At 38.6% G+C, this 19,372-nt stretch overlaps 9 protein-coding genes and 1 long non-coding RNA gene across 22 annotated transcripts; 5 read left to right on the top strand and 5 right to left on the bottom strand.

Annotated features, from left to right (window-relative positions):
- Positions 1 to 336: 336 nt before the first annotated feature.
- Positions 337 to 2,760, top strand: LOC6493595 (BAG family molecular chaperone regulator 2). 4 transcript variants are annotated; one of them, XM_032453956.2, is made up of 5 exons: positions 337 to 416; positions 1,032 to 1,555; positions 1,978 to 1,998; positions 2,054 to 2,196; positions 2,270 to 2,760. In XM_032453956.2, exons 2-5 carry the CDS (start codon positions 1,293 to 1,295, stop codon positions 2,644 to 2,646), a joined length of 804 nt encoding a protein of 267 aa, XP_032309847.1. In that variant the 5' UTR covers positions 337 to 416; positions 1,032 to 1,292; the 3' UTR covers positions 2,647 to 2,760. The 4 variants fall into 4 exon arrangements, with proteins under 4 accessions (XP_032309847.1, XP_014764461.1, XP_001958062.2 ...); XM_001958026.4 differs by having other exon boundaries at positions 343 to 633; XM_032453955.2 differs by having other exon boundaries at positions 343 to 648.
- Positions 2,719 to 3,929, bottom strand: LOC6506345. Its single transcript, XM_001958027.4, has one exon. The coding sequence runs from the start codon at positions 3,817 to 3,819 to the stop codon at positions 2,788 to 2,790; it is 1,032 nt and encodes a 343-aa protein (XP_001958063.2). The 5' UTR covers positions 3,820 to 3,929; the 3' UTR covers positions 2,719 to 2,787.
- Positions 3,930 to 5,442: 1,513 nt separating this feature from the next.
- On the top strand, positions 5,443 to 6,352 carry LOC6493596 (protein midgut expression 1). Its single transcript, XM_001958028.4, has 2 exons — positions 5,443 to 5,647; positions 6,083 to 6,352. The coding sequence occupies exons 1-2, from the start codon at positions 5,595 to 5,597 to the stop codon at positions 6,279 to 6,281; spliced, it is 252 nt and encodes an 83-aa protein (XP_001958064.1). The 5' UTR covers positions 5,443 to 5,594; the 3' UTR covers positions 6,282 to 6,352.
- Positions 6,353 to 6,981: 629 nt separating this feature from the next.
- On the top strand, positions 6,982 to 7,627 carry LOC6493597. The gene has a single exon (XM_001958029.4). The coding sequence runs from the start codon at positions 7,057 to 7,059 to the stop codon at positions 7,405 to 7,407; it is 351 nt and encodes a 116-aa protein (XP_001958065.1). The 5' UTR covers positions 6,982 to 7,056; the 3' UTR covers positions 7,408 to 7,627.
- Positions 7,628 to 10,130: 2,503 nt separating this feature from the next.
- LOC123257172 lies at positions 10,131 to 12,021 on the top strand. 2 transcript variants are annotated; one of them, XR_006507161.1, is made up of 4 exons: positions 10,131 to 10,894; positions 11,414 to 11,618; positions 11,686 to 11,830; positions 11,886 to 12,021. It is a non-coding gene; the product is annotated as an uncharacterized LOC123257172 (long non-coding RNA). The 2 variants fall into 2 exon arrangements; XR_006507160.1 differs by lacking the exon at positions 11,414 to 11,618 and having other exon boundaries at positions 10,145 to 10,894; positions 11,665 to 11,830.
- Positions 11,974 to 14,073, bottom strand: LOC6506344 (peptide methionine sulfoxide reductase). Of its 8 annotated transcripts, none has more exons than XM_032453900.2 (4): positions 13,927 to 14,073; positions 12,840 to 13,021; positions 12,432 to 12,692; positions 11,974 to 12,372 (listed from the first exon to the last, which is right to left on the bottom strand). In XM_032453900.2, exons 1-4 carry the CDS (start codon positions 13,975 to 13,977, stop codon positions 12,138 to 12,140), a joined length of 729 nt encoding a protein of 242 aa, XP_032309791.1. In that variant the 5' UTR covers positions 13,978 to 14,073; the 3' UTR covers positions 11,974 to 12,137. The 8 variants fall into 8 exon arrangements, with proteins under 8 accessions (XP_032309791.1, XP_001958066.3, XP_032309792.1 ...); XM_001958030.4 differs by having other exon boundaries at positions 12,828 to 13,021; positions 13,927 to 14,072; XM_032453901.2 differs by lacking the exon at positions 13,927 to 14,073 and adding an exon at positions 13,553 to 13,884 and having other exon boundaries at positions 12,828 to 13,021.
- Positions 14,074 to 14,243: 170 nt separating this feature from the next.
- On the bottom strand, positions 14,244 to 15,029 carry LOC6506343 (gonadal protein gdl). Its single transcript, XM_001958031.3, has 3 exons — positions 14,890 to 15,029; positions 14,537 to 14,831; positions 14,244 to 14,480 (listed from the first exon to the last, which is right to left on the bottom strand). Exons 1-3 carry the CDS (start codon positions 15,027 to 15,029, stop codon positions 14,337 to 14,339), a joined length of 579 nt encoding a protein of 192 aa, XP_001958067.1. The 3' UTR covers positions 14,244 to 14,336.
- Positions 14,676 to 15,259, bottom strand: LOC6502777 (gonadal protein gdl-ORF39). Its single transcript, XM_044715128.1, has 2 exons — positions 14,885 to 15,259; positions 14,676 to 14,831 (listed from the first exon to the last, which is right to left on the bottom strand). The coding sequence occupies exon 1, from the start codon at positions 15,257 to 15,259 to the stop codon at positions 15,143 to 15,145; it is 117 nt and encodes a 38-aa protein (XP_044571063.1). The 3' UTR covers positions 14,676 to 14,831; positions 14,885 to 15,142.
- Positions 15,260 to 15,279: 20 nt separating this feature from the next.
- Positions 15,280 to 15,820, bottom strand: LOC6506342 (protein Z600). Its single transcript, XM_001958033.4, has one exon. The coding sequence runs from the start codon at positions 15,669 to 15,671 to the stop codon at positions 15,396 to 15,398; it is 276 nt and encodes a 91-aa protein (XP_001958069.1). The 5' UTR covers positions 15,672 to 15,820; the 3' UTR covers positions 15,280 to 15,395.
- A 413-nt stretch (positions 15,821 to 16,233) lies between these two features.
- LOC6493598 (MAPK regulated corepressor interacting protein 2) lies at positions 16,234 to 19,184 on the top strand. 2 transcript variants are annotated; one of them, XR_001408927.3, is made up of 5 exons: positions 16,234 to 16,960; positions 17,245 to 17,338; positions 18,084 to 18,202; positions 18,419 to 18,836; positions 18,901 to 19,184. XR_001408927.3 is itself a non-coding variant. In XM_001958034.4 (4 exons), exons 1-4 carry the CDS (start codon positions 16,909 to 16,911, stop codon positions 18,679 to 18,681), a joined length of 528 nt encoding a protein of 175 aa, XP_001958070.1. In that variant the 5' UTR covers positions 16,234 to 16,908; the 3' UTR covers positions 18,682 to 19,184. The 2 variants fall into 2 exon arrangements, 1 of the variants encoding a protein (XP_001958070.1); XM_001958034.4 differs by having other exon boundaries at positions 18,419 to 19,184.
- The last annotated feature ends 188 nt before the right edge of the window (positions 19,185 to 19,372 follow it).

Below are 19,372 nucleotides of genomic sequence, written 5' to 3'. Positions count from 1 at the left end.
ACATTTGTTTTTAAAATTTAGGCGGCCAACTTTTAGTGTTTTTTCCAAGTTTAATGATAAATTTACACAAAGAATTGATTAGTGTTTTAAAATATTTTAAGTAAATTCAAAATATTTACAGTAATATTAAGATTTTAAGCTTCAATGGAGGGAAATGTTTTTAAGTATGTATTAAGGGAAAAACAAGCCGAAGTCTTTAAAATTCTACTTACTTATAGAGCAGATAAAGAAAATATAAAGCTGAACGCGGATCTTAAATAGTTTTTTATTAAATAAAAACCAGAATAAAACTTTGATTATTATATTCGATTAACAATATAGTCGATAGCGTCTAGCCACAAGAAATTGTATTCATTTTTCGATAATCCAGACACGGTCACTCTAATCCCACTATATAATGTAAAATTAATCACAATGTATGTTTATTCTTAACTATATATAAGCAAAATCGAATGTGCAATATAATCCATAAGTAAAAAATCAAGACTCTCAAACATGTAACTAAGCACCGACAAATTCGGATCAACGTAAACAAGCATTGTCCCTCACTCAAACTCAAACAAACTCAAAAAGTCGAAACAACGAAACAGTAGATATTTTATAAAATCGGATTTTTACGAGATCGGGTTGCAGGTAATCTATGCAAAAGTACGTGTGCCCGAAGGTTTCTTACAGAATTGGGACGCCGGTGGACGTTAAAAAGTGGGCCGGCGAAGCACCTCGAATCTTCTAGAGCTCTTCTTGGGCTCTTACGTGCCCCCAAAATGCTGGAGAATCTGCGTGGTATTTTCCGTAAACGTCGCCGCTGCGAGTCCGACCCGCCCCCAACACCGCCCACACCACCGGCCCCACCAACGCACTACCAACCACCTCCCCCGGCCGATGGTCCTGAGCTAATGGGTCGTTATCCGGATGAGTTGTCCAACGATGGCTGTAGTGACTCCTGGGTGGATGCCTATTTTCACAGCCCACAGCAAATCGATAGGTAATTGCATACTTTATATTCACGCTTCCTCTCTCTCTTCTTACAGCTTGCGTGTGTAAGAAACAGAAACAAATAACATAATACAGAATAAGCAACAGCATCAAACACTCTTCGACACCCACTCGAAAAGCTTAAAACATTCCAAAAGAGTAGCCACCAGCGGCCAAAAGGCAAACAAACAAAAAAATAAGTAAACCAGTAGGCGATCGGCATCGGGGAGATCAAGAGCATTAGACTACCGGAAGTGTATAGGAGTTCAGAAATCGAAAATCGACAGGTTCAGATCACCGTGGATCAGCCGCAGGATATGGAAGTGGATGCGCCTCTAGCGCAGCACACCAGCGATAATAATTCGAATCAACAGGAGCAGCAGCATCACCCTCACCATAACCAACTGGAGCGAAATTCACCCATCGACTATCAATCGGAATCATCAATGAACTTCGATTACTTGCAAGATCTGCGTGCTGGCGCCACGTCCTCATCCGGGGCCGGATCAGGAGCAGGCGCCGGTGGTCATAGACGCCGCAACTCGTACGGCCTTGTCGACGACAGTAGGACCCTGGACAGGTTGTTATTCCATCCTACATAAATCAAATCAGATACAATTAGAAAAAAACTATAACCGAAACAAACAACAAAATTTGTAGCGAACTCTGAACACCAACCAAAACTTATAATTTCTTATCTATTATTTCTTCACACTGCTACCAGCTTCATTCGATTCTTTAGTTCCATAACAATAATGGTGATAGCTAAAAGTATCTGCGGGGACGCCCACACAACCTCCAAAATATCGAAAAAAAAGCGTTGTGCGAGCGCCTCTTGTATGTTTCTTTTGTAGACCTATTCTGGTTATGATTCGTTTCGTAGCTCTCCAAGTGGGTTTCCGATCACAGGCAAATCGATCTAACAGCCTAACGTTGCTTGTTTCTTTTCATGACTTAACCATCACACTGAAACCGCCAAAACATTTAACCAAAACGCGACAGACCATATAACGCCAACGAAAGGTAAACCTGCTATTAACAGGCCATTAGCCGTGACTAATATACGAGTGACTTGCAGGTTCGTCAACATACTAGACCAGTTGGATGCACGGGTGGAGAAACTGCGCAAAGATGCATTAAATTTGCAGGAGAAGAAAGACTATCTCTTGATGTCCATGGATCTAATCAAGACCAACGAAATGATGCAGAACATGAGCGAGGGTAAGGCTTAAAATTTCATACCAGGTTGATTTTAAACAAATAGTAACTTGCATTTATTATATTCTGATACTAGCTGAACAAGAAGAGATCATGTTGTATATTCAGCGAGTCAGCTCCCGGCTTGGAACAGTGGAATTAAACGTTCGCACTGTTCGCGACAATTCTCAGGAGGATTCACTCAGCCAGATCAATGCCTTGATCGACACAATGATCAAGATGGGTGATCCGGTCATCGCTCGCCAACGTTGTCAGATGTACTTAAATGCCTGCTGCAGCAGCTCAATGGATCCGTCTGGTCACATGGACACCGTGCCCGAAGCCGATGTGGGGCCAATCGACAAGAAATTTGAGAGTGTGCTTCTCGGATGTACTCTGGACGATCAGAAGAACATCAAGAAACGACTGCAGGCATTAATGGGATATTTAAATAAGCAAACTGTTAGCCATTAATATAATTGTTTTTGGTCCTTTTTGGTCACTATTCATAGCATTATTATCAAACCAAACGAAAACATCATCACGCCAGATGCAAATAATAAATAATTTAATGCGAACAACCAAATAGTATTAATCCTAATATTTTATATTTATTTATAAGTTTGGAAAGCACATATCCTGCGCCTTTAACACACGATCACTTAGCACCCATAAAGCTTCGTTGGAGGCGAAGAATATCTGTTGAATGTTCTTGGATGTGAGGTATATGATTTCATTGCTCTCAGCTGTGATGTTGGAAAGTTTGGTACATCGGACTACTGCTCCGAATTTGGGGATTACATAGTAAAGAGTTCCAAATGAATCCATGATCATGCTGCGACTAGTGCCCAGTAAGTTGCCCAAAGGAGTGAGTTCCAAGTCGTTGTTCAGTGAATTGGATTTTAGTTCGCTTTTACCATTTATTTCCATTCTATCCACAGTGCTGTAGAGAGCTCCATCTTGGTCGGCCAGAATGAGCTCTCCTTGGAGGCCGAAAGTAAAGTCCACGGGAGTTATGGGAAACGTTTGGTTCATCATCTCGTACTTGGAACTTGCCAGAGATCTGAGGCTCCAAGTCTGTTCCAGAATGTCGTAGGCAACTAGCTCCGATAGCTGGCCGAAGATGAAGTATATATGACGCTCCTGCTCGCAATCGGAGCCCTTGGGACCCATTTGCACCACCAGGGTGTGGGTTTCCTCTTTAGGGATGTGCCTTCCACAATCTATGCGTAGCAGCTCCGCATTGTTGCGCATCAAGTCGAAGACAAACAAACGGGGTGGACACTTTCCACCCGGGAATCCCACATCCATGACCCAAAGCCGACTCAGACCATCCACCTGGGACCAGTGCGCCTGTTGCACCAGAGAGCAGTCCTTCTGGTCTCCATTAGCGTGGACATCTCGATGAGGAAAGACCACCGTGGGCATGGGAAAGTACGAAACCGGCCACTGAGCTTCGATCAGTGTGGGAGAACCATTATTTTCCACATTCACACTGAGGAACACGCGCGAAAAATGCATGGAGAGATGACGCACATGGTAACTGGACTCGTTCAGGCCGGATTGGGCCAAAAGCCAGGCGTCAGAGGCCAAGGCCAGGAGGATATTTAAGAGCCCCAATCGGAGGACACCTTGTGTGGTCATCATCGAACGCGAATTAGTACTAAGCTTGGAGCAGCTCGGTTGCTTACGTTGTGAATGCCGGAAGAGTTGCACCAAACTGTCTACATCAGCAGTTGGTAGTATCGAGTGTCGCAAACAAACCCGAATATTGGCGACCTGCATTAATGGTCACTATTATTAAAGTGAATTTTTTATATAACACCATTGCAATACCATTTCAAATAGATCAGGTCATGTGTCTAAACAAATGACTCGATTCATTTTGTAAATCATTTTTTATTATCCAAATAATTGCCAAGTTTATGGGTCAATATTAGCAAATAATAGCTGATATCAGGTATTTTTATTTGTATTTATTTTTCTTTTTTATATAAAGAGTCTTAGAAGTGGATTATTGTACAAGTTTAAAGTAAACATAGATATACTTTTATTTAAGAAACTTCACAGCTACTTCATAAACTGTAGAGGTCAAGGATTATAGAATTAAAAGATATAAAAAAAATGTTATTTGAAAACTATTGGACATTTTAAAAAATATCTAACATCTAGTTCTAGATGAAGTTTTCTGATATCTAGGACTTATTTTTCAAAAAGTATATTTTTTCATATATAACTTCTAAGGATTAAAATTAAAAGCAAGTAAATAAAGTTCTCAAGAAATTCTGTGGAATTAACCTACCTTAAATATTAAATTAAAGTGATTAGTTTAAAATTAACCAATAGTTTTATAGCTCAATGGCTATAAATTCTTATCAGAGCTTTGAAGCTTTATTTTCCGTTTTATTATCGGTTTATGAGCCATGTCATTGTAGATTACCAATTTTTTTTTGGCAATGCCAAAATACTTATGTAAATCCCCGACGAAATATTGAAGGTATGAACTAAGCCAAGAAAATTTTCATCATGATACTCTGACAAGGAGTGCTATAAATGCACGAGACAATAAATTGTTTGACGTTCTTCAATTGTGTTGATTAGTCAACTATAGTCTCTGTATAGAGTACATTCGTCCCTTAAAAAGACATAGTATTTTACTTTTTATCTCTGTTTAATCACTGATAAGAGAAATATGCTAGCCCACTTAATATTTTAAAAATAGAGAACAACTAAAAGGTAAAACCCATGCTTTCTACCATTCTGTTTGTTGTCTTTAATCAATCTATATTCTAGAATGTATGTAGCTTATCTATTTCCGAATGGAACCATTTATCACTGTCAGGGACTGTCTGACTGAATCATCCAAATAGGCCACTACCATCTTAATAAAGGGGTTCCAGACTTTTATAAATTGTAAACAAGCTTTCATTTAGTTTATGTCTTACCTGTAATCTGATTTAGGGATAAGGTGTAAATGATCATTTAAAAAAATAATTTTAAAAATATATACACTAATTTTCGTAACATAATCCTTTCCTTTAGTTTAAAACCTTTGGATGGACCCATCACTAGATCCATGTGACGCACCTCTGGGGTGAAAAATGTACCCCAATCTTCCTCGAGGGCCCCTCGACGAGGGGGTGTAAGCTCATTCACCCAATATCTGTGCCATACTATCGCTTTCGTGGTGTTAATTATAACTGGCTCGTTATCAGGTTATTGTTCTTTCCCCCCCGATATGATTAGAGCTTTCAATACCTGTATAACTCAGCCGCGCTCAATATTCCCTCAGTTATTCATTTGTTTTGGCCAAGACCACAACGTGCTCCGGCGTAAAAAAAAGGATTGGAGTACCCTCTGCGAATATAGCAGCCAATAATTGCTCTCTACATAACACTCGATAATCCCCGACAGCTCCAACCATGTGCAACGCTCTCTGTGAATGCCTCAAATGCCCCGGCAAAGTTGTGTGCTGGTAAGTTTCCACCAACTCCTGACTCACTCATTGATCACCATTGTTATCTGTCCCGTAAATGGGATACCTTGACCGGATATTGTTTATTTTAGAGATAGCATAATCTGGGGCAACATATTAATGGGAATTGATTTATTCATGAAATTTCTTTTGGTTTTAAATAGTTCCTTAAAGATATATATTTTAATTTTAAACCCTATGAAAGAAGAATCGGATAGAGAACTACTTAAACTTCTATGAAGTTTCACTCTTAGTTTTGTAATTATATCGCTGGCCAAAAATCGATATGGTAGACACATTAGTCGGACATGCAACTCATGTACTTAATTGTATATAATTAAGTTGAAGTTCATATGAAAGGTTTAACCTTAAAGGGTTAATTTTGCTAAGACCTACAAAGATTTAACTTATATTAAAAATTCTTTTTTATTTCAGTTGCTGCAACTGCGCCTGCAAAATGCTAATGAGCATCATCGTCTCTGCCCTCCTGATGGTCGTCGTGATCGGATTGATCGTCTACTTCACAGTCTTCTACCACAAGGATAAGAATGCCGACGAGGTGACGAAGCAAGTGGCCCAAGTGGCCCCCATTGTTAAGCGTAGCATTCGCGACTACTTTAATAAGGAGTACTGATCTAAAGCAATGAATTTAAACAGTAGGCTAAATAAATTAAACAATAATAATTCCAAGAAACCGAAACGAAAGTAGTCATGTCGAATTTTTATTTAATCTAATCAATTCGGATGCTCATAATGGGATTTATTTCTTATCTATATTGATTGTTTGGCCCCAAACTGAATGGGCCATTCGTTTGATTTTTTATTTTTTAATAGGGTTGGGCTTTTTTGAAGCGTCAAATGTGATTCATACCTATTTTGAAGAGTTTAGTTGACTTTTCCGGTGTGAAGATACCAAGCAGAACAAGTTCTAAGCCGTATTTTGTTTAAATATTTAATAAACAAACAGGAGGACTATAAATACATAGATTTTTATATTTGTATACTGTAATAGTGACACTTCCTCCAATATAGATTGCAAATGTAATACAAATAAAAGTTAAAGAGCCTGAAGAATTTGAAATATGAGGAAATAGTTAGTCCTTGATAACATTATATAGAAAATGTAAGTTGTAGAACAATATGTCTAGCCAGGGTGAAAAAAAAAACCAGAGAGGACTGCCCGTAGGGAAACCCCTCATTACCTCATTCCCACATATTCCCACTTACCAGCTGTTTTCCTAGTTTGTGTGTATACCATTGTTGAGGATCAGGTAGGTAGGATCCTAGAGCCCAGAGGGATGAAAAGTAGCCCGGGTCTGGTGGCCTGTACAAATGCATTTTAAAATCGTCGACCCCTGTCTGGCTACAATCACTTTTCAACTCAGTTACTCGCCAGCATCAGGTTCACAATGTCCTCCGCCGATTCCACGCTCTACTACACGGCCTTTGACGACATGTTCAAGGAACTCCTAGCCATAGAGGGAGAACCAATGGAAGTAGTTGAAAACAGGGAGGAATCTGCCTCGGAAACCCCCAAACGATATGTTGAAATCCGTAAGCAGAAGCTATTTGCCAAGGACTCTGGAAACTTTGTAATAAGTCGGCGATCGCCAAGAGTGGAAAATAAATTTGATATGGAAGTGGATTTAACACCCAGCCGACGAAGGGAGCTCCTCGGAGATGAAATCCTGCGCCTTCGCAAGGATCGAACTGAAAAGGATCGCCTGAAGCCTCAGCGACGCCTTACCTTGAGGATTTAAATTTTGAAAAAGGATAAATTGTTGTCTACTTGACTCTTCGATGTGCTTCCCTGTTGTATGCAGTAATTAATTTTAAGTTTATTTCTAAGTTCTTTCAAGTATGCAATGGTTATTTCTAGCAGAGCTCGCTGTGATCCTAAAATAAAGATCAATTATAGGGTTTTGTCATCTAAAAATCTACACTGTGCCATGAATAAAAAATATGTTATTAAAGAAAAAATTTTAGTATTTTAAATACATTGCCTGATTGTTGCGAGAATACTAATGATTATAAAAAGCTCTTATTTTCTTTAAGAAATGTAAGGCTTTAGAAAAAATAACATTCGTTGGTTTTGCCTTCTAAGCGCGTTTAAAAAATATATATTTTTCAATAACAATACATAAAACTGTTCAAAACCAATCAAGACGTTCCAGGACAATGAGAACCAGAAGAATCCTACTCAAGGAAGTGTTCGCACATGGGTTTGTTCAATAAACAATATCCTCTTTCGATTATTTTAAAGGCTGTGGAAAATGTTATTTAAGAAATGCTTAAAATGGGTTTAAACCTAAACTTACGTGCCAAACCCCTTTTTTCCCGATAGCATGACTGCAGTTTAACCAAACAACTGCTCAGATTCGCGTGGTAGCAGGTCCCATCAGTGCCGCAATGGACGTCAAATTCCGCTCCGCAGTTGTTGGGGCATTCTATATCTTTCTCGGCTCTTCCAAGTGCAAAAAGAGCTTACGGGATACTCCTATGAAAGTATTTCTTTTATTTTATTACAGTAACTCACCCAAGAATAAAATGACGGAGCAATAAAATCTCATCGCGATGTGGATAGTTACAGATGTGGCGAGGAAATAAATATATTTTCAACAAAGCAGTGCTTTAAATTTGACACTTTTCACGATTGTTATGGAAATTAGTAAAAAATGCAAAAAATTAGTCTGTTTATGCAGGCCGGGTCTTCGTACATATTTCCATATTGTATTTCAAACAATAAACAATTAAAATTTAGGTTTTTATGATACATAACGTATACCCAGAGTAGATATCAGTATTTACTTAAATAATGTGCAAAACTTAATACCGCAATCAAATCAATACAGAGAAGGCCATATCTTTGATAATAATGATCCGATTCTTTGGTGATTCGGAATACCTTAAAAGATTGCTAGATCGATTCTCTACTAATTTGCATCAAAAGCCACACATCGATTTATTTTAAAATTTTTTATCAAATTTTCTGATGGTACCCCTTGAAAATTTTCTGAAATGCATGGAGACCCCAAAATGGCCCCAGTGAAGGCCATATCTTTAGCAATATTGATCCTAATCTTAAGCAGAATACCTTAAACGATTTCTAAATCGATTCTCTACTAATCTGCATTAAAACCTACACATCGATGTTTTTTTTAATTTTTTATAAAATTTTCTGATGATACCCCTAGCAAATTTTCTGAAATGCATGGAGACCCCAAAATGGCCCCAGTGAAGGCCATATCTTTGGAAATATTCATCCGATTCTTAAGCGGAATACCTTAAACGATTTCTAGATCGATTCTCTACTAATCTGCATCAAAACCTACACATCCATTTTTTTTTTAATTTTTTATACAATTTTCTGATGGGACCCCTTGAAAATTTCCTAAAATACATGGAGACCCCAAATTGGGCCCCAGTGAAGGCCATATCTTTGGCAATAGTCATCCGATTCTTAAGCGGAATACCTTAAACGATTGATAGATCGATTCTCTACTAATTTGCATTAAAACCTACACATCGATTTTTTTAAAAATTTTTTATAACATTTTCTTATGGTTTTTCACCCCTTACAAATTTTCTAAAATCACAATATAGCCCCCAGTGCAGGCCATATCTTTGCCAATAATCATCAGATTCTTAAGCGGAATAGTTCTTCATCCAATAAGTATGCTACACTTGATTTCGAAATAGATTAGTTGCTAATCAGATACGGGTCAAGACTATATTTTTACATAGACCCAAAGATTAGTTACATTTTACGGACATTGTAATGCTTCAAGTAAATTTTTTATTTGTAATAATAAATATTATTATGGATATATATGGACAACGCATTTATATTTTGACCATCAATTCTAAAAACATTTTTTGTTCAAAACTCATGAAACATATCCAAAGATTCGTATATTCTTTAAAAAGGTTAATGATCTTTCTTTTCTGCGACCTTGCTGAGTACTAACGATTTCTTTCAACTCGAAGATTATGGGTGTTTGGTCTTTCACCTTATCTAAGCCATTTTACCCTTGAAAGGCTTAACTCGTCTTGGTAACAGAATAGGAGCCACTTGAATGCTGGCTATAATCTGAAAAGGGAAAGGGCTTTAATCTGTTAAAGGATTATAATATCTTGGCAACCTGATCCTTGACCTACGACTTACAAATCATAAAACAAACATACATGTTTTGTTTGGGAATTACTAATTAATATAATTTAAATTTAAATAACATCCATTATACTTAGGGAAAAATAAATAAATTTAGAAAACCTTATCGGAAAGCATGACTTGAAAATTTTCCACGTTTTCCTTAATCACAATTTTTAATTGAATATTTTTAAAACAAAATGATTTGCAAGAATTCATGTTGTGTCTTTATTTTCAATATATTGCGAATATAATTTTGTTTCATGCAAATCACTTTGATTACATAGAGAAGGAAGAGCCCCAATGACCTTTCCCTGGCCATTCGAAATCTTGTGCAACATGAGCACGACTCTTTTTAGACTCATTGATTAGTACAGCCCGGATCCCAGCGCCTTTCTCCCCCCATTCGGCTATAGAAACTACCCACTATTATCAACCCGTGGTACTAATACAAAGAAAGCCTCGTCGTAGTTGTTGCCGATTTTAGTTTATTATGTCTATCGGGCGTCTGACGAATGGCTCTCTGCTTCTTTCCCTGGCGAACGTATAACGGAAGATCTTGTAAAATTCGCCATTGCTAAAGTTTTTGGCATTTCCGGTTGAAAGTTGGGAAGCTCATAGCTGTCCTATGGATCTATGTCCTGGGAGAAATGGAAGGAGATAGCACGCCTGGAAACTCCTTAAACCGCAAAAGTTTCTCACTCCTCGGTGGTGTCTCCGATTTTGATGATTTAAAAAGAATTAGATACGTCAGGGGGAGTAGTACGGGTTAACCACATTTCATCCAATTCTAAGGACTCTCTCATATAGAAATCAATTAACGAAAAACATTTTAAATCTTTCATTCGCTGTAAACAAAAAATTCATTGCTATTTTCGCCTACTCATCGGTTTGCTCCGACTTATCGCCAAACACGCGGCGAACCGGCTTTTGGAGAGAGTCCCAGTTCAGAGAGGCAGATATGTATTTAATTATAGTATATATGGCTTTCCGTCTTGGCACTCGAACGGGAGGAAAAGAATAATAGAGACCATGTGCTTCCTCCTCTAATCAAAAATAATCAAGAGCGGTCAACGCGGGAAAGTTTTGGGTTGAAGGTCTGGATACTAGTTCTTTTCTTATAAATTAAAAAGTCTTAAATTTTGGGCAAATTCCTTAATTAAAACTCTCTTATGTGTATTTACAAAGAAAAACTGGTTTAGTTAAATAATTAAATAAATATTAAATACTGATTGCCTAATCATTTTTCTTTGTCTATCTTAAAATTTAATTGAAAATCCTAATCAGCAAGAAATTAAGTATTTTTCAGATCCTTAACTTTAGTTTACGTTTCTGGTAATCTTGGCAATTTTTATTCTATTTCACAAATCCAATTAAACAATTTTCTAAATATATAAACTACTTAAACCATTTCCCCTAATCATATTTCTTCCAATGACTAGGTGCATTTCTATTTTCGATCAAATAAAGCTAGTCATTCGCACTAATTTATAGACTCTCAAGTTAATTGTAAACTACCACTCTAATCTGATAGCTCTTACCTTATGATAGTATTAAGAATTTATAAGAGATATAATACTTAAATTAACTACCTTTCAAAAATTATCTATTATTAGTTTCTATAATAAATAGTGCAAAAAGTCTTCAAGAGTTCAGTAACATTTGGTTATTGTCCTTGAATAAATATTTTCCAATTTTTGGGAAGTTCATCGCTAGAAATAATATATATATATATGTCTATATATTTATGAGTGAGGAAGGACAATTTTTTAGCTTCAAAAGTCCATTGACATGTGTTGTGTTTCACCAAAATATATATAGGTACGTTTGTATAGAATGTTCCTATCAAAAAGTTAATTTTCAGCAGAATTCGATCACTTCTTGACAGCAATGCAAACTCATTAAAGTCGAATAAACAAGTGACCTGGCAGAATCGTTATCAGTCAGCTTGGCCCTGATAACGCAGGATCCTGGGCAGGAATTTAATATGACTTGCAAGCTGTTTATCATCTCAGATTAGTCAGTTATCAGAGGTAAGTATATTTAAAAAAAAAAATTCATCACGTAGCTGAATATCTGTATTTGCAGGGAAGAATCTTTTGAAGCCCATTTTAAGCTAAATGCTTTTGGGATAAAAGTATTTATCCAAATTCCACAAAATGAAAAGTATATAAAGTTTGTTTTGAGATAATTTTTTATTATTATAATAAAATGTATATTATTTTCAAATATTCCCTAAAGTCTACATAATACAAGCTTTTGTTTTGAACAAATTCAAATCAGAAAACGACCCCCCTAGGTGTACGATCTACGCTTAACATCTATGCACAGGCGACCATGTCAGCAGTAGAGTCCCTGGCCCTCGTTCTGCTCGACATGGTAGTTGCAGTACTGGCGCTGGGTGGGGGTCAGGCCGAAGGTCTCCACCTCGGACTTGAACTGCTCGATGCCGCCGACACCGGCCAAGTAGCCATTGAGCTTGGTGGCCACGTAGCTGGTCTGCAGCAGCTGGGGATTGAGATTCAGCGAGGATGCCAGGTCCTTGTGGCCTTGCAATCTGTACTTCTGGTGATAACTAAACAAAAACAGGGAATATTTAAGACCAAGCTTAAGAAATTCGTGAAGGAAACCTACGCTTCGGCAGCAAAGAAGTTGTTCTTCGGCGCGATCTCCGTTGTGATGATCTCCGGAGCCCGTCGCTCCTGCTCTTCCAGCTTGGATGCCTCTGCCACCTGCCGCTGCTCATCGTCGTGGAACAAAATCAAGGAGGCATACTGCCGCTTGATGGGCGTGGTCAGGCCATATTCGTGGTTGTTCCAGAACAGATCCAGCAGCTCCTTGAAGCTGATCACCGAGGGATCGTAGTCGATTTCCAGCACCTCCGTGTGATCGCCCCTGTTGAGAGTGCGTGAGTTAGTACGTCGATCCGAAAGGATAAGGTTTTGATAGATGGCAGATAGATGGGGGTATGGAAAACAAACAAAAAATGCTCGTGTTAGGATGACCAATGTTCATGTCTTCGCCTCTTACATTTTACGGTACGTTGGCAAGTCGGAGCTGCCACCGGCATATCCCACGGTCGTCCTCAACACTCCACGGGTGGCTCCGTACAAGGACTCGGCTCCCCAGAAGCAGCCCATGCCAAAGGTGGCAGTGGCCTTCGATATGTTCACATTGTGAACCGGGTTGATGTTCAGTTCCTTCTGTTCATTGCGAACGGTGCTCTGTAAGAAGAAGAAGAGACAATAGCGGGGCGTATGAGCAACATTTCAACACAAAATTAACAGATTTTTCGATTTTAGGGCACACCAGAAACAAAAAGGTCAGGCCATAGCCATAGCCCGGCAAGCAGCGCATTTTATATTAATTTTTTTATAAAAAATTTGTACTATTTTGCAGATTATTTAAAAATAAAAACAATTTTTCGGCAGTTTTTCGACGCTTTGTTCGCTGAACGCCGCACTTTGGTCTGGCTCTCTTTTTTTTAAGTTAGTCTCTCAGCTGCAATCCTCTCTCTTTAAAATGCACGCAAACAGCTGATTTTGAAATAGCCCCCCTTTTAGCCCCAACACGATTGCAAAACCAACAACAACAAGAGAATTACAAAATCAAGGTCAATAGCAAAAAGTGTTAAATGAAAAGTAAAAGTATGAGATTTCCGATTTACGTTAGCATAAAAAATAAAATAAGAAAAAAACTAAAAAAGAAATCATAAAATAAATACTTAACTTCTTTTTAAAACACTTGAAACTTGCCTTGAAATTACGAAACAAACGCGCAAACATTTCGTGCAAACGGCTCAGCTGTTGGGAAGCAACTAAAGCTGGCCAAAACAAATCATCACAAATTCCTCAAGCCAACAATAATGTATACGCTAGAGCTTTAATTGCGCTCGGCGGTGAATAATTTACATTAGATGACGGAAACTGGCTTTTATGAGCTGGCACAAAAAAAAAAGATTTTTGGCCACTCGACCTTGGTAAGTTCAAGAAACTCAAAGTGATTTAAAGAGATTTAAAATCTATTTAACTTCAATTACTTTATGGAATAACAAAGGATATTTATTTATTATTTATTGGAGAAACTTTTCACTTACAAAAAAAAAACAGGAAGGATAATGGAAACTCACCAGATCCTTAAGTTCAGGATGCGAGACAGTTGGGGTAATTGTCAGGGACATGTTTTCACTTTTTTTTTTTAGATTAAAATGTGTTGCTTGGGAAATTCAAAGCAAAACTGATGCATCTGCAGACCGGTCGGCCCAATTTATAGTGCCGGCTCTCCGCTTTCTTCCCGAAGAGGCGAGCTATCTTTATCAATTCTCCCGTTCTACCACTCACGGCCCGAGGCCCGACAGACTACTCTCCCACTCTCAATTCTTTGCTGATTAAAACTGCGCAGCGCTACAGGTTTCTTGGTATCACAATAGATCGTACAGCTGGTGAATTTGATCAGGGTTAATAATTTAATAGATTTAAGTATTCTAATTTAAACAAGTCAAGTGCAGTCTTTTATGGGATCCGGATTAGTGTCCATATGCTATTTGTTGGGCTCATACTTCAGACGACTCAGACGCAGAATGAAGTCCAGCAGGAACATTTGTATTTTGATCTCCTTGGGGTTCTCGGTGACATAGAAACCCGGCACGCCGGCTTTTTGAAGAGTGGATTGTTGGTCGTTAACCTGGAAAATAAAGATTATAAGTTCAATCCAACTTTAGGGATTCAACGAGTGTCTACCTTCTGATCTAGTATTTCTATAATCTTCTTGTCAGACTCGACTAGTTTCTTGGTATGCTTGATTTTCATTAATCCCAAAATGTGGTGCAGTTCCTCGGGGTCTTTGATTTTGACTCTCCATTGCGCCACCTCGATCTCGTACTCGTTCTCCACCTGCTGTCGCATTTTGATGAGATGTCTTTCTGTTTCGTGTTGCAAATCCATCAGAGCCTTAACTATTACGAAAATGCCCTCGTTCAGGACACAGTTGGCGAGTTCTGTGAGTAAGTCGTAGGATATGCGTGTCTGGAGGTTCCTGTGGGAATGGACCATAAATTAGTACTTCTGAGAAAGTATTCAAATGTCTACAATACTCAGGCAGCTCCTCGTGCATTTTTCTAAGTTGGTCCACCAGGAAATAAATTTTGCGCTGTAGAAACTCCGGGGTAGGCTGATGTTGCTCCACCTCGCTACTGTTGGAACTCCCCTCGCTAGTTGTCGCTATTTCTGCCATCTTTGTGTCTCTCTGGGATTATGTGGCCACCGTGGATGCAGTGATATTACTTGTAAACTGGGATAATGATCCGACAATGCACAAATAAGCTGACAACAATATTTTAATAAATTTTAATGTTTTGTGCATCCGCACTCGAATTTTTGATGTTTGTCACAAGAACAGCTGTTCGCCAGTGCTACCAAGCACAGAAGTACCAGTGCTGCCACCACGAGTTGAATGCTCCACATTTTCAAAAAAAAAGCGCGAATTTGAATAAGAGTATATTTTATTGTATCGGAGCTAAGACAATTGAGGAGTATTCGATTTGAAATCTGAGATGCTTATGACTAAAGTGATTACATCGGAATATATACGATTACATGATTAGAAATTCAAAGATTTGCGAGCCTTGATGAAATTCTTATCCCCTTCGTAGGCATAAACACGGTTGAGTTTATTTTTGCGGCGTTTCTTGAGATCGGTTTGAAACTTCCCAGGACCTCCGCTGCTGGGGGTGGCGGGCACTATTTTGTAGTTCTTGCTGTCCAGTGAGTAGCACTCTCGCTTTCCCAGCTCCGTTTTCTCCTTGGGGGTTTGGGTTTCCACAATATTCAGGCTAATCAGGCGCTGCAGGAGTTGGTTGGTTTCGTTGTTCGACATTTTGGCCAATTAAAAATTTGATGAGGAAGCTGGTGCTTTTCTTTAACGAAGTCGGGCTGCTACTGATTTTCTCTTGGCCCACTGGACTCCTTATATACTCCTGATGTGTGTGCAATTTTAAGGAAGTCATAAATGTCATTGCGGAAAATTCTGTCAGTCCCATCTGTCACTTTATGGTGTTACCTGCTTTGCATTTAATTTTGCACCGAAATTTCCCGCTAATCCGCTTTTAATGCATTTCAAATTGAGAAAGCAGGTAGCAAAAAGTTCCGTCTGGCCCAAATCCGCATTCTAATTTCCCCGATGTTCTAAATGTCCTTTTGAAATCTAGATTTGTAAAGCCATCTGCTGGTTTGGAAATACCAAACTTATTTAAAGAAAATGTAAGTAAAAATATAATAATTTATGTGACTGACTCCTAATATAGTAACCTCCTACTGTTCTGAAGTATGTCCTGTAGACTGCCGTCTCTGTAATCAGTTCTTAATGTATTTTAAATTACCCGCGCAGGTTGTCTTAATTATTCTTCAGAGCAACGGGTACACACTGGCTTATCTTTACACGTGTATAAGTTGCTGCGTTTATGCGGAAAATGTATTTCCCCCTTTAAAGAAAAAATAATGTTAATTAATTATAATAAAAACCAAAGTGTTTGGAAAAAACAGCCCTCCAATAATTGTATTCAAGGAAAATACAATTCATAAAGTTCTCAATATCATGAATACCACCGCATAAACCTGGCGCGTAGGTGTGAGGTCTGTTAAGCGAGCCCCTCGAACGTTTCGTTATTTGAATGCAGCCGCATTGGAGCTCCAACCGCCGTCCGGAAAACGTTACAATTAAAACGCACTCGAAGGAGCAGAGCACTCCCCACTTCCCGATGAATGAAATCAATTGAGACTCGAGAGGAAGGTGTCGACGCGGACGATAAACAAATCAAAAAGGCAAACTCAAAGCTAACTGAGTATTGTGTAACTATCTAAACGATGACCGGCGAAGTGACTAGAAGGAGGCGCAGAGGAGACGGGATGCACTGATCACAAGATTGACCAAAACAGCAGCGAGATCAAGAATAAATCTACATATATAGACGTCACTCAGGTGGAAAAGAAAAATTGTAAAATAAAATTAAAAACATAGTAGTCGTACAAATTTGCAAGGGAGCAGTCCGTTGCCAGATAAAAAACAAACAGCAACAAGAACGCCCAAAATCGTAAGGATAACTCCTTGAACAACAATGTACACAATCAACAAGGGACCCAGCAAAATAGTTGCTAAAACGCGTCGCGGTAAGTATTATTTGGCATTGAATTTGTAATTAATTCGTAAAAAGGTACAATAAACCCTTGCAGAGAAATGTTGCCCAGCTGTTATGTCACAACATTTGCCAGCCCTCTCTCTCTCTTTGCCTATGCTCTCTCTCTCAATTTTCCTATCACCATTCCCCCCATTTCTTATCTAATGCTCTCCGTGAGAGTGGGGGGGCTCTGTTAATTTTTTGTTTTGCCGGCATTTTCCACTCTATGCTGATAATTTTCATCATCCTTGTTTTCTTGTTTTTTTTTTCCTGCAGGTCTGGCACAAAATTTTGAAAAATTTGAAAGCATCAAGGAGAGCAGCCGGAAGAACGGCAGCTTCGACCTCAACAGTCCCGAGGAGCACAAAAAGTAAGAGAATCTGAAATAATTATTTCGGTGCTTATGCAAACACATGTGGAAAACGTGGAAAGTGTCGGGGGGGAGTCCGCTTCAGAGACCCTCGTCTTATCTTTGACATTTTATCGGAGGAATCCGCCACGACCTGGCACCATCATGCTAATTGCCTAGGAGCATTCTCGCCGGGAGCCGGGAGACAACACGTGGGTTATCTGGCTCCACTTGCCCCTTGGAGGCAATGACTTTTCCAACCGTTACGTCACTCGTTCTAACCGAGATGCAGGCAGTGGCAGCCCTACGCCGGCATATGTATATTATAGCAATGTGCTCTTGGACTGGCAGCCTTATCGGCAAGCCAATCCTGGTCAATAAATATATATAGATATTCGTAAATCCATTTCCCACGCCGCAATCACTCGTTATCAGCATTTGGATCCAAAGCGATATGAAGTTTATTAAAATCGGTTAGCTTCATAAACAAATACCAGCCTTAGTTGTTGAGAATTTCAATTATTTAAAATGCTACAACCTCACACCTTTTTTAATTGTAATGCCTTAAACGTTCCTAGAACCGAGTCCAGTCCCCACCTTCTCTGCCAGACTTCCAAGTGATTTATTTTCGTAGTCCACGCGTTCTGGGGAGTTCTGTTTGGGTTTGCATAAGTGCCATGTCGTTGAAATTCAGTAGCATTGTCATTATAATTTTTAATACTCTTTTGTTATTTTATTTATTTATTTTTTTTTTTTGGAAAAACAGCATACCGCGACCTGTGTTTCAGCAAAGTTTTGCCTCCAAGCGGATAACACCGACCAAGCTGATCGAGGATGAGGTGATAACGCCGCAGCATGAGGAGATCATTCGGTACATAAATGACTGTAAGTTTCAAAAACAATATATTTTACGAATTACTTATTATTTAAATTGAAATAATGGGCATATATTAAGCCACGAGTTCAATGTTCATCCATTGTTATCTCGGTTTCTTTAAATTTCATTCCCATTCCAAAGTTTTCATCAGCCTAGAAAATCGTATTATATAAAGAAGGATTAAAATTCATATTTTGTAATATTCTTTGTATTTTCTCTTATAGCTTGGAACATGTTAGTGGCGCAAAACCCCTACGACTCGAGCTCATCCGCCAAGCCCGCCGAGAAGCCCCTGGCGGATGCCAACAACAACAGCGCCTCCAGCCCAGTGGAAAGCATTATTGCCAACTCGCCGCCGATGCCTGTCCCATCGGCCGCCACGGTTTGGGTGGAGCCTCCGAGCCCGGCGCTTCAGGACTTTAAACCCTTCGATCTGGAATCGTGGTGGGGACGTCGCCTGTTCCACAACATAACCAAGAGCCTCTAAGATAGGACTAAAGAGAATGCTCTGTGGTAGATTTCCTAGTTAGCCGAGTGCTTCCTTTTATACTTTCGACTGCAAACAGGCGATATCACTTTAGAATTAGGCAGAACAGTGCGTAGAGTTCGGTTAGTGGCTAAGTAATCACATCGGATGTAAAGGTTCGCTAGACAGCCCCCCCATTAATATCCAGCCATGTTTTAAGTTTTTTTCATTTTATTTTAGTGTAAATGAAGTAAAATAAGAGTCATCGCCGATGTCCGCCAATGTAAATAATGCTATATTCGATTAGCGACTTGAAATGTGTTAGAGAGCTTTAAGAAAGGAAGCTGGCATGATGGTCATTTTTTAAATCAACTCTTGAGGATTGTGTAAACATCGAGGATAAAACTGACACTAGCTATTCTATGTATTTAGGTTTCACTAAAGTTTTCAATCGATTATGTGTGTAATTGTAAAGAATTTCCTGTATATATTTGAAAAAAAAAATTGTATTTTATGTTCGTGCACTCTAATTTAGTCTTATTAATATTGAAAACTAATAATTGATTAAGTGCCTCGCCGCTTTGCATCGCATGTATTTAGTCTGTCACTATTTTATGTTTAGCATAAAAATGTTAATAAATAATATTGTTTTAATAAAAAAAATAAAGTGAGTGTTTTTATCAAGAATTTTTAACGTAACGGAAAATAGAAA

The sequence above is a fragment of the Drosophila ananassae genome, chromosome 2R (genome assembly GCF_017639315.1).
Source record: "Drosophila ananassae strain 14024-0371.13 chromosome 2R, ASM1763931v2, whole genome shotgun sequence".
In the NCBI taxonomy this organism is placed as follows: Eukaryota; Metazoa; Arthropoda; class Insecta; order Diptera; family Drosophilidae; genus Drosophila; species Drosophila ananassae.
This window is presented reverse-complemented; position numbering and strand designations above follow the sequence as displayed.

Excerpts from the sequence above, each read along its gene's own strand:
- LOC6493598 (XM_001958034.4), top strand. The coding sequence starts at position 16,909 with ATGTACACAATCAACAAGGGACCCAGCAAAATAGTTGCTAAAACGCGT. Across the intron at positions 16,961-17,244 it reads AGTTGCTAAAACGCGTCGCG|GTCTGGCACAAAATTTTGAA; the intron begins GTAAGTATTATT and ends TTTTTCCTGCAG. Across the intron at positions 17,339-18,083 it reads AGTCCCGAGGAGCACAAAAA|CATACCGCGACCTGTGTTTC; the intron begins GTAAGAGAATCT and ends TTGGAAAAACAG.
- LOC6506342 (XM_001958033.4), bottom strand. The coding sequence starts at position 15,671 with ATGTCGAACAACGAAACCAACCAACTCCTGCAGCGCCTGATTAGCCTG.
- LOC6493595 (XM_032453956.2), top strand. The coding sequence starts at position 1,293 with ATGGAAGTGGATGCGCCTCTAGCGCAGCACACCAGCGATAATAATTCG. Across the intron at positions 1,999-2,053 it reads CCATATAACGCCAACGAAAG|GTTCGTCAACATACTAGACC; the intron begins GTAAACCTGCTA and ends AGTGACTTGCAG. Across the intron at positions 2,197-2,269 it reads GATGCAGAACATGAGCGAGG|CTGAACAAGAAGAGATCATG; the intron begins GTAAGGCTTAAA and ends TTCTGATACTAG.
- LOC6506345 (XM_001958027.4), bottom strand. The coding sequence starts at position 3,819 with ATGATGACCACACAAGGTGTCCTCCGATTGGGGCTCTTAAATATCCTC.
- LOC6493596 (XM_001958028.4), top strand. The coding sequence starts at position 5,595 with ATGTGCAACGCTCTCTGTGAATGCCTCAAATGCCCCGGCAAAGTTGTG. Across the intron at positions 5,648-6,082 it reads CCCGGCAAAGTTGTGTGCTG|TTGCTGCAACTGCGCCTGCA; the intron begins GTAAGTTTCCAC and ends TTTTTATTTCAG.
- LOC6506344 (XM_044715124.1), bottom strand. The coding sequence starts at position 13,582 with ATGTTTGCGCGTTTGTTTCGTAATTTCAAGGCAAGTTTCAAGTGTTTT. Across the intron at positions 13,022-13,525 it reads TCAAGTGTTTTAAAAAGAAG|AGCACCGTTCGCAATGAACA; the intron begins TTAAGTATTTAT and ends TTCTTCTTACAG. Across the intron at positions 12,693-12,827 it reads TTGCCAACGTACCGTAAAAT|GGGCGATCACACGGAGGTGC; the intron begins GTAAGAGGCGAA and ends CACTCTCAACAG.
- LOC6506343 (XM_001958031.3), bottom strand. The coding sequence starts at position 15,029 with ATGGCAGAAATAGCGACAACTAGCGAGGGGAGTTCCAACAGTAGCGAG. Across the intron at positions 14,832-14,889 it reads ATGCACGAGGAGCTGCCTGA|GAACCTCCAGACACGCATAT; the intron begins GTATTGTAGACA and ends CCATTCCCACAG. Across the intron at positions 14,481-14,536 it reads TAGAAATACTAGATCAGAAG|GTTAACGACCAACAATCCAC; the intron begins GTAGACACTCGT and ends TTTATTTTCCAG.
- LOC6493597 (XM_001958029.4), top strand. The coding sequence starts at position 7,057 with ATGTCCTCCGCCGATTCCACGCTCTACTACACGGCCTTTGACGACATG.
- LOC6502777 (XM_044715128.1), bottom strand. The coding sequence starts at position 15,259 with ATGTGGAGCATTCAACTCGTGGTGGCAGCACTGGTACTTCTGTGCTTG.